This window comes from Ruditapes philippinarum, unplaced genomic scaffold (assembly GCF_026571515.1).
Source record: "Ruditapes philippinarum isolate M1 unplaced genomic scaffold, ASM2657151v2 ctg1320_1_1_1_1, whole genome shotgun sequence".
In the NCBI taxonomy this organism is placed as follows: Eukaryota; Metazoa; Mollusca; class Bivalvia; order Venerida; family Veneridae; genus Ruditapes; species Ruditapes philippinarum.
In genome coordinates this window covers 182,493-194,551 of record NW_026857134.1, presented here as the reverse complement: position 1 = coordinate 194,551, position 12,059 = coordinate 182,493, and the positions used below count along the sequence as shown (strand labels likewise).

At 31.9% G+C, this 12,059-nt stretch overlaps 1 protein-coding gene across 3 annotated transcripts in view; it reads right to left on the bottom strand.

The window, feature by feature from the left end:
• The window catches only part of LOC132748885 (pleckstrin homology domain-containing family M member 1-like), a 45,898-nt gene that overhangs the window by 2,942 nt on the left and 30,897 nt on the right, over positions 1–12,059 (bottom strand). For all 3 annotated transcript variants that reach the window (XM_060738548.1, XM_060738547.1, XM_060738549.1), the window contains 5 exons: positions 7,295–7,397; positions 4,739–4,861; positions 3,318–3,430; positions 2,828–2,959; positions 1,627–1,797 (listed from right to left, as the gene is read on the bottom strand). In XM_060738548.1, coding sequence (XP_060594531.1) covers positions 1,627–1,797; positions 2,828–2,959; positions 3,318–3,430; positions 4,739–4,861; positions 7,295–7,397 — 642 coding nt within the window. The remainder of the gene's footprint in view (positions 1–1,626; positions 1,798–2,827; positions 2,960–3,317; positions 3,431–4,738; positions 4,862–7,294; positions 7,398–12,059) is intronic.

Sequence of the window (12,059 nt, the reverse complement as noted above, 5' to 3'; positions counted from 1 at the left end):
ACCAATTAATAATTTAGTATATACACCTGTAGTTTAACAAAAAATTAAAACATTACCCTGTACAACAGCAAAATAATCATTTGCAAACAGGAAGGAACAACAAATCTTAAATATAAACAAGCAAATTCATTGAATTTATATCCCCCATGCAAATTTCCTTTCGTATATATAATTCCCATAATGTCTTGTTGAAATCAATCCAGCAGTGAAAAGAAATAGCAATATTGCTCTATATGCATACTAAACTGCTAATCAAGGGCTATAACTCTATAAGGGTCTGAACGGAACAAGGCAATAATATGAGCATCTCCCCTTGGTATTGATTGTTCCGATAAAGTTTCATTAAATTCCAGCCAGTATTTGCAGAGAAATAGCGCAGAAACGATTATTGCTCTATATGCATACTGCATAACTAATCAAGGCCCATAACTCTGAGTTAAAGGGTCTGACCCAAACAAAGTGACAATATGCACATCTCCTATTGATATTGAAGGTTCCCATAAAGTTTTGTTGAATTCAAGCCAGTAGTTGCAGAGAAGTAGCGCAGAAAAGATTATTGCTCTATATGAATACTGCATAACTAATCAAGGGCCATAACTCTGACTTAAAGGGTCTGACCCGAACATGGTGACGATATCACATCTCCTCTTGATACTAATGGTTCCCATGATACAGTGTCAGTGAATTCCCGCCAGTAGTTGCAGAAAGTAGCGCGGAAACGAAATTCCGACGGAGGGACAGAAGGACGTACAATGCCAAAACAATATCCCCCTCCTGATTCCATCGGCTAAGGTTTACTAGAAATGTGTCCATAGGACAAGGATGCCCCCACATTCAACTGTTTTGTCAGTTTACTGACATACAGCAGGATAGACTGACAGACAAAGCAAATTCTAAATGACTCCCCCCTACCCCTTATAGTTGAGGAATAACAAATAAAACTTCAATACATTAATAAGCCATGAGACCAGTACCTAAGAACAGTACTGGAGACTGTATATATATATTGATATATATATAGTATGATAATATTCATGTCATGTAACACATAACAAGACAGTCGTGTAGACCATTACCACAATTAAATCATCTACAGTATACCATTACATCAAATATACAGTAGTTTCTTAAGATCATTACCACAATTAGGTCATCTACAGTAATTCCTGTATACCATTACATCAAATATACAGTAGTTTCTTAAGATCATTACCACAATTAGGTCATCTACAGTAATTCCTGTATACCATTACATCAAATATACAGTAGTTTCTTAAGATCATTACCACAATTAGGTCATCTACAGTAATTCCTGTATACCATTACATCAAATATACAGTAGTTTCTTGAGATCATTACCACAATTAGGTCATCTACAGTAATTCCTGTATACCATTACATCAAATATACAGTAGTTTTTGGAGATCATTACCACAATTAGGTCATCTACAGTAATTCCTGTATACCATTACATCAAATATACAGTAGTTTTTGGAGATCATTACCACAATTAGGTCATCTAAGTACAATGATGCTTGTATTTTTTTTTAAACAGACAATACTCACAATGATCCTTTATATTTTGATTGTATATCATACAAAATTATTAACAGAATTGTAACTTACCCTGTATGTGGCATCTACTTCAAAAGCATAGATAACTTTTGGGTTATTGCATAATTCACAAATGAATCCTTTTTGACTACATAGTCTACATCCATATACATGTTTAGAAGCAAACTTTATGACTTTACGTAAGCTACTAGCCAAAGAACCAGTAGGAACTTGTAGTAAATCCTGAAACAAGAAAATGTTATACTGAAGGACTATTACGTGAACTATAGATAAAACGTAACAAATTGAGTTATCAAACAAGAAATATCGATGCTCCCCTGTAACACACATTTGTTGTATTTCAATGCACATCAGTGAATAAATAAAGACAGTTCATATCAGCATCTGAAATAGTGCAAATGTAAACAAAGTTAAGTTGTGCTGTGTGACCTAGTTTTTGACCCCAGATGACCAATATTTTAACTTGAGCTAGAAATCATCTAAACAACCTTACTGACAAATTTCCAGGATATTTGGGCTAAAAATATTACATAAGTAGCAATAATAAGGTTTTTCTATATTTGGGCTCTATGGCTTAAAATGACCCATACTCAAGGTTGAGCTAGAAAATCTACATAACAACCTTACTAACCAATTTTCAAAACATTTGTGACATAAAAACAAAAGCTAATCACAATGTGCTAAAAATCAATGATTGAATTTCGGTCCAGGATATTTACCCTATATTATTAATTGCCAAACAATTTGTAAAGTTTCAAATAAATATCTTGAACATGCACGCTAACAATAAGTATGATAGCTTTTCTACTCTTCAATGAATCAAACTTTTTTTATTAAAGGTTTCCTTACAGTGCCTTATGGTCATTCTTCTTGCATTGACTATTTACATGAAAAATGTGAAAAACGTAAATTTCAACTAATTTTAAATGACATCTATTTATGAACAACAAACAATGTTTTTCTTTAGTTATAATTCACCTGGTAAGAATACACATATCTCTTATACATAGCAAATAAGTTCAAGATGTAATCAAAACTATCGTATTGTGAAATTTTGAAATCTATTCCTTATATTCTTGGGAATACAATGTAGGTTCATTTTTTTTTTAAATCAATACTAGTAGTCAATGACTCTTTGTAATCTACAAAACAGGCAATCATCCTGGAGAGTTTGCATAAGTTAAATCACACAACAGAGTTTGTAGGCTTAAAACCTATACAACAGATAAAAAAACAACAACAATATACTTACAGCTAAAGAATATATTTCTGAGTTTTCATACAGATAATCCCTAGGCCATACAAGTTTACGTAGATCCTCTGCCACAGATTGTTTACATGTAAATAAATACGTCCTGAATAACATCAACTGCAGTCGTAAACTCTGAAATCATAAATCATTAAGTTTCATCTTATATAACTTTGTAAATTTTACAATAAAATCTGTCCATAGCAACAAGCTTGATATACACCAAGTTTGATTACAATACCTCATTCCTAAATCTTGTTACTGACCAAAAATCATTTCTCTATTTTTAGAAACAGTGACATTGACCCTAAAAAGGGTCACCACAGAAGCTTTCAAGCCATCTAAATCCTAACCCTTGTAATCATTCGGAAACCATAAACCGACAGACAAACAAACAAACTGACTCCTTACCTCCTCCAACAAACAGATAATGGTAAATTCTGTTTTAATAATTTAATGGCTTCATTTTCATTTTTTCACAGTAATATCTTACCTTAATTTCCTGCATTTCAGGAACATGTTCATACAGTCTAGGATTTATCTCCTCAATATTCAGCAAAGGTTGTTCCTCTTTGTCAGTCAAAAACTTCAGATTTTTCTTGGCAACTGCAAAGTATTATTTTTTAATGTAAAAATTCTGGTAGAAACCCTATATTTAACCCTATATTCAAGTTTATATTGTACGATGCTTCCTACCAAATATGGAAGAGATCTGTCAATAATTAATGGCTCTGTACAACCTTTAAATGCCAGTGACCTTGACTTCCGTTCCAGTGACCTAAATCAACCCTACATAAAGAGGACTAACATTCATATAAAATCGGTCAATAAATAAAGGCTGTATAAGCAAAATAGTAAAAATCTATTTTAAGCACTGATGTCCCTGACATCCAGGACCCAAAACTCCATCTTAACTTCTAAGTATACTACACATGGCATCTACTCATTAAATATGAAAGACATCATTAAAGACAGGTAGCATTGTCAACATTAACAACTGCAGGTACTCCAGACATCTCCATTCAAGTCCAAATTTGATATTTTATAAGCATCATTTAGAACTACTTGTAATATAGTGAATATATATATTTTAAGTCTCATCAGTTTTTATAAATAACACTGTCTTATTTCAAAACATCTTTATCATAATTATACAGGAAAAATCTCCTCAATAATTAAGTCTAATAATATAAAGTTTGATAAAAAACACAATGCTGGAAAATAAAGGGAGGTAACATACTAATAATATGGGAAGAAAATATACTGGTAAATTAATTCACTGTAATCTCCCTTTGTAATATATACACTTATATACTTATATAAGGATTTTGAACTTGACCAACTAAGCCTAAACCTGCGCTCTGCACATCATCTCAATTATATTGATATGTCTGCAAAATAGTTTTAATTTCCTACTTTCAGTTTAAAAGATACAGAGCAGATACGGAATTTCGAAATTAATACAAAATGATTGTGACCTTGACCCAAGAAAGCCCAAACCTGCGTTTTGGACATCACCTCAGTAATATTAATATTTCTGCAAAAAACTTTTAAATTCCTACAATTGGTTTAAAAAAAACTTTAAAAGAACCAGAGCGAACACAAAATTTTGAAATAAATACAGTATGACCTTGACTTGAGGAAGGTCAAACCTGCGCTCGGCACATCACCTCATTAATTATGGTTAACATTTCTGCCAAGTATTTTCAATTTCCATCAATCAGTTCAAATGATAAAGAACAGACACAAAACTGCTAACTCAAATAACATAACTTTGTCAAAATGCCTCAGAACACTTTGTGACAATACTTCTTTGAAAATTAGGCTGAAAACCTTATGTGTACAGAATAAAGTGTTCACCAATCTAATAACCAGTATTTCCTTTTAAAGAAAACCCTGGTCCAATATAGAAACCTTTATGTTTTCTGAAGTCCCAGTTGTGAACAATCCTTGTAGGAATGTAGTACTCTTCATTCTCATGACATTCATAGCAGTAATAACATCCATCAAATTTACAAACACGAGGCTTCCCAAATACTGAAACAACAAAATAACCATATACTATTATACTGCTTCTCAAATTCTGAAAAAAGAACAGTAATATAGCAAATCAAACTTATATACACACTGCTTCCTAAACACTGAAATAACAGTAATAAAATTTTTATACATGTCAAGTGATTAATCAAACCTACATACTACTTGCTTCCAAAATAATAAAAATAAAAGTTTGGGCATTGTAGTTTTTTTAAAAGAAAACTTACATGTGTTTTACTTGTAAGAGTGACACCAGGATCTTTCAAAAAGAATGTTCTCGAGTCGGACCAATTTTACCAAAAATGATGTCTTGGCTGAGTCACATGATTAGGTTATTTACCAACCGTGATCTGGCACAGTACATCACCATTCAAAAATCAAACAATAAGATAATATTTTGTTAAATTGGTTTAAAAATTACAGAAACTAATCCTCGGGCTACATTACATTATCAGTTTTTACTTTAAAGGGTTTCACTGAGGTTTTTTGACATGATGGGACTGAAAATATTTTTTCCAGATAAATGTACCATTTGATGAAGGTTTAGACCACTAATCTTTGTGCAACATTTCAGATCATTCGCCCACTTCGTTTTTCCAGAATAATTATTCAAATTGTAACAAAATGACCCAAAATGAAAAGCGTCTAAACGCTTTTCACACAAATCGGGCTAAGAAAAGCATAAAAATACGATTTTCAATTTATTTCAAAGCATATTTCTTAACTATCATTGCATATATTTCTGTTTAAAGTGCCCAAGCTACTTTATGTAAGAAATTCAAATGTTATGTTTTCAGGCTTTTACACCTCAGTGGAGTCCCTTTACAAAGTAACATTTCAAAGATTTGCAATGAATTAGGAATTTTTCATTCCCTGTGTCAAGGTAAAAATCTACTGCTCATATTTGAAAATAGGTCCTTTTTAAAATTTATGCATTGTTCAATGACAGAATAGAAATCGATTTTACAGAGAAAAAAATGTTATTTTAATCATGTAAAGATTTTATAATATTTCACAATGTTATTAAAAAATATCTGATGTTTAATTTGGTGCATTTTCAAAATGGCGCCGTTTGTCCGCAAATATTCTGAACAAGCAATCTATGTTTTTTACAGATCATGGCTTTTAAAAACTTATTTTCTAAAATATTTATCTTTTTTCACAAGTTTTAAAATTTTTAAGAACATCATGTTTATAGAATTTTTATTTTTGCTCTTGTATTTTATTTTCGCCCTTTTCTGAGCACTTACATAATTTGCTTATAGCAAACTATACCGAGTTATACCGAGACATGTTTAATTGTAGCGAGAAAGGTTAACATAGCGCGTTTCAAGACCATTCTATTTGAAAGACCCTAGTGACACCAAGGCTGGAACTTTTTTGACCCATGGGGCATCATATTTGTCACTTTTGTAGAAGACCACAAGGTGACGATACATGCCAAAAATCTAAGCTATAATATATACATAGACAAAGTTACCTCTTGGGCAGGTCCAATTTTAACGTCAGACGGGTGTCTTATTTGATTTTAGTAGTGGATCACAAAGTGATAGTACATGCCAAAATATTTTTGCTCTGTGCATTAGAATTTCTGAGAAAAAGATTTTTAAGTGCAAGTATATAAAAAAAATCTATGTGACCCAACCCCCAAAGACAGTGCAATTTTTGACCTCAGGGGCATGATATAACTATATCTTATGTTAATGTCCACTAAGTAATGCTTATATTCAAAATAACTATGCTCTGGGCTTTTCTAGTATGTAGTTATCCACAAAAATATTTAAATGTGTTTCCCTATCAAAATTATGTGACCCCAGTGGCAGGATCGATTTTGACTCCAGAAGCATGATTTATAACAGTTTTAGAGGTGAAGATATCATAAATAAATTTGACTTTTCCCATGCTTTGTCTTGAGAGGCCATTTCGACCATGACCGTTTCGACCATTTTTGGTGTTTCCCTTGCCAAATATCTAAGCTGTGGGCATCGCAGCTTCACAATAGAAAAACTTAAATGTATTTTTTCTTTTTAAGTCTTAAGTGACCCAAGAGGCAAGCCAATCATGACATCAGGAGCATGATTGATATAACATTTGTAGACGACCACAGGGTGATGTCACATGACAAATATTTAAGCTCTAGGCATTGTAGTTTCTGAGAAGGAAATTTATTAAAGATTTCATTCCTAAATACTTTTTAGCTCCTCCACAAAAAAAGCTCACGTCTTTGCACTTTGTGCTGAGGTGAGCTAGAAAGGGGAATAACTATGTAAAAATGAATTGAAGAGCTATGAAACTAACTGAGCATTCTTTGACACTTCATACATTTTCTAGTGGGGACAGTTTCAAATTAAAACTTTACTGGTTTAAAAGATATTGAAGAACAACCATTGTGGCTGACCAGGACAAAGAGGTTCCCATATAAAAACCACCTACTGAAGCCAATGGCACGTGAGCAGCCTTTACATTGGAAATTTTGAGCATCTAATCCTTTCTCATTTGCAATAACTGAAAACTGTAGCATCTGTGACATATCATTCTGAAAAATTATTAAAAAAGTATGTTATTATAAAACTATTTTCTGAATTTGTAACCCCATATTAATCATTATAGTGTAAAATCAGATATTTTCACTAGAAAAATCATGAAATCATGATTTCAGATTAATTTGCCATGACTTTAACTCATGACATATTGACCATGGTCATCATGTCACATTTATAGTTATTATAATTTCCATCCAGGAATGATGAACTGTTCACAAGACAATGTGCTTTTATAAGTCAGAGTGTGACCTTGACCTTTTGCATACAGACATTGGTCTTGTATGTGTCTCAATGTGCTGCACTAATATGTAAAATCATTTCAAATGATTCAAAGTTATGGACCTGCCAAAAGCAGACAGACAATTCAAAAACTATATGGCAAACTTCAGAGGCATGACAATCAAAAGGCGATTTATCAAATGACTTTGAATTTGTCCTAGAAAAAAGATGAAATATTGAAATAGTTAACAAATACAGATTTATTTATCACTGAGAATCCAACCTTGTTCCTATGCCTATCAAAATTTCTAATGAATTACATTTCAATGTAGTATTTATTTATAAATGAATTTTATTAAAATCATTATAAATATTTCAAGTCACATGCAGTTCAATATTTTTACAACATTTGTTTGTGTAATGATGAAATAAACAAGAGCTGTCACAGGAGACAGCGAAGCTCGACTAATAAAATACTGGACGCAGTAAGGAGGACAAAACTATGAAAGAAAAATCCATTATGTATAATTATGTATTAAGTTATAGTAAAAAAATAACATTTGTTAACATTAATTCCAAGATCAAGGGGAATAATTCTAAAATAGTCATGCTAGAGTTATGGACCTTGTCACACAACATTTGTGTAATGATAAGAAATATATATTTGAAGTTTGAAGTAGATACCTTAAAAAAGTAAAGAAGTTATTATATTTCTTAAAGAAAATCCTAAGTTCAAAGAGAGATAAATCTGTAAATATTGCATCAAGAGTTATGAACATTGTCACATAAAAAGTAATTAATGATAAGGAATAAGTATTTGAAATTTGAGGTAGATACCTTTAAAAATAAAAAAGTTATAATAAAAAATAACATTTTTCTAGTAAAACAATCTAACTTTATGGAGAGATCATTCTTGCAATATTGGTGCTAGAGTTATGAACCTTGTCAAATAAGATGTGGATGATGATAACGTAAATATATTTGAAGTATGAAGTTGATCCCTTTAGAAATAAATAAGTAACAGTAAAAAATAATATTTTTTATGGAAAATTCTAAGTTCAAGGGGAGATAAATCTGAAAATATTGGTGCTAGAGTTATGAACCTTGTCACATAAGATGGGGATGATGATAACGTAAATATATTTGAAGTATGAGGTTGATCCCTTAAGAAATAAAGAAGAAACAGTAAGAAATAGTATTTTTTGAGGAAAATTCTAAGTTCAGGGGGAGATAAATCTGAAAATATTGGTGCTAGAGTTATAAACCTTGTCACATAAGATGGGGATGATGATAACGTAAATATATTTGAAGTATGAGGTTGATCCCTTAAGAAATAAAGAAGAAACAGTAAGAAATAGTATTTTTTGAGGAAAATTCTAAGTTCAGGGGGAGATAAATCTGAAAATATTGGTGGTAGAGTTATGAACCTTGTCACATAAGATGGGGATGATGATAAGGTACATATATTTGAAGTATGAGGTTGATCCCTTAAGAAATAAAGAAGTAACAGTAAAAAAAAGTATTTTTTAAGGAAAATTCTAAGTTCAAGGGGAGATAAATCTGGAAATATTGGTGCTAGAGTTATGAACCTTGTCACATAAGATGTGGTTGATGATAAGAAACATATATTTGAAGTTTGAAGTTGATACCTTAAGAAATGACAAAGTTATAGTGAAAAATATTTTACTGCACCAAAACTTTAATCTAAAATCTGGACGCGGACGCGGACGCCGACGCCGACGCCTGGGCGAGTAGGACAGCTCTCCATATACTTCGTATAGTCGAGCTAAAAATCTGCATTAAAAGTCATTTACAACATTCATTCATTTAAGAAACAAAAGTCAAGATTTTTTTTCATGCCGTACAATAGCACTAACATCATAAATTTGTTGATTTATGATCAGAAGTTAGTCCATCTTCAATTTTTAGATCTACTTTCTGACATCTAAAATATGCCTAAAAAACACTAGGAGAAATATGAAAGGGGAAACATGCTATATAAGAAGCACTGTATAGAAATATGAAAAGGAGGAACATCAAAGTACTGTAAAAGCAGATACATGTTTATTGCCAATCAATCCATATTTCAAACTAATTGGCATGAATTTCTATTTTCAGTTTTGTTATTTTTATATGATACTTAGTGAACATTTATTCTAATGAAAGTTTCTGATTTTACAGTACTTGTATGAGTATTTATAGAAGAGGTCTTACTCTAAACATCTGACTATCCTTTAGTTATTATTGAACTTTACAATAGAAGAAAGAGAATCCTACTCCTGTAAACACACATCTATATACATTTTGTTAAATATTAGTAAGCACAAGATTACATTTTGTTACTAAGAAACTATTAGAATTATGATATCTTTCACAGACTTTTCTTTTCTTCCTTTTATTTTTTACTAAAACTTAGTACAAATGGTAAAAACTAAAAGGAAGAGATTTTGTAATATACAAAACATTTTGTCAATACATGTAAAAAAATATAAAAAAAATAGATGTTAATTAATCAGCTGCCTTTAAGACACAATTTGTCTGAATAAGGCACATAAAAGTGGACTGCTAACTAGATGGTTTTGTGGAGGTTCAAAAATTTAATTTGTGTTAAAATTAACAGAAATAAACCAGGATGTAAAAAGTTGTTTTTAGTTGTTCATCTGTTCTCGGGCAAATGAAAGCATTGTAAACTTTAGTAGAAAACTATATTTTAACCATGTGATCCAAGTGACATAAAGTTCCACAATTTTACAGAGGTTAATGCACAGTATATACAATGTACATATAAAATAACAATTGTATCAGTTAATCATTGGAGACTTTATCAGAACAAGAAGCCCTGCAATGCAACAAAAACCAGGTTTTTAACCACCAAGTATTGATGTGACAGGGATTAGGAATGAAATATGGCAGTGATGTAAAATTGATGCTGTTATTTGTACCAACACAGAAAGTTGGGTTTCAATAGTTCAAAATAATAATATACAAGCTACCCGAGTATCAATGCCAGATTGTATTTTCATGTAAGCTACACACATGCCAAGTTAAGTATCAATAGGTCAAAGTGTACTGAAGTTATTATAAAAGCTGAAAATTCTATTGTACGCAAGTGACCATGACCTTGCTCCCAGATATCTAAGTAGCAATCCCAAGCTGCATCCTAATAATTAAGTTACCCACACAGCAAGTTTGGTGTCAATAGGTCAAAGCAAACTTAAGTTATTATGTGAAAATTGAATTTCTTTTTTTAAGTAACAGTGACCTTGTCCACAGATACCTGGATAGCAATCCCAAGCTGACTCTTGATATAAGCTACCCAAAAACCAAGTTTGGTGTGGAAAGGTCAAAGCAAACTCAAATTATTATGTGAAAATTGAATTTCTTTTTTTTAAGCAACAGTGACCTTGACTTTGTTCACAGACAACTGGGTAGCAATCCAAAGCTGCCTCTTGATATAAGCAGTCCATACACCATGTTTGGTGTCAATAGGCCTAAGCAAACCCAAATTATTGAGTGGAAACTGAATTTCTATTTTTAGCAACAATTACCTTGACCTTGATCACATACACCTGGGTAGCAATCCCTAGCTGCCTCTTGTTATAAGCTACCCACACACCAAGTTTGGTGTCAATAGGACTAAGAAAACTGAAGTTAGTGAGTGGAAACCAAAAGTTGACGCCCGCCCTCCAACTTCAGCATTACAATTACCAGTTTTCGTTGAAAACCTGGTTAAAAAGTAGCATAACCTGTATTAACCAATAAGACCTTCACCTCAGTGAATGTTAGAAGTTCTATGTCACTGATCATATGATAAGCAAGGTTGTCTGAAGGACGGCTATATCCACTAATTATTACAATTTTAAACCTTTGACTGACCTTTAAGTTTGACCTCAAAAGAAGCAACTTGGATTTTGTGTTTTGTACATAATCTCATAATGGTAATAATTTGTTTTAAGCAATTTTAAAAACTTAAAAAAGCATTTAAAAGTTTATTGAGAGGACACAAAATGTGGACTTTTTATATTTAACCTATTTAGTGTGACCTTGGGATAGAGACCTGATTGCTGTACTCTGCACATCATCTCAAAATGATGATCACTTGTTATTTTAAAAGCTATTCTTTAGTTCAAAAGTTACAGAGCAGACACAAAAATGTTACAGACTGACAGGACAGAGGGAGGCCATTCCCATAATCCCCTCCCCTCTAAGTGGCAGGAGATTTATAAATTGCCTCTTTGATAAGAGCTGACAGTAACAGTGGCTATTCAAGTGCTTGATAGTAATCAAGAGCCTGAATTATGTAGAAATTTACAAAGGGGAAGATTAAAAACCGCTCAAAAGTGATACAATTTTCTTAGTCCACACAGGGAGTGCATTTAATCCATGCAATTCAGTGCTAATCAATACTACAGTTATGTGTTTTTAACAATGACCGA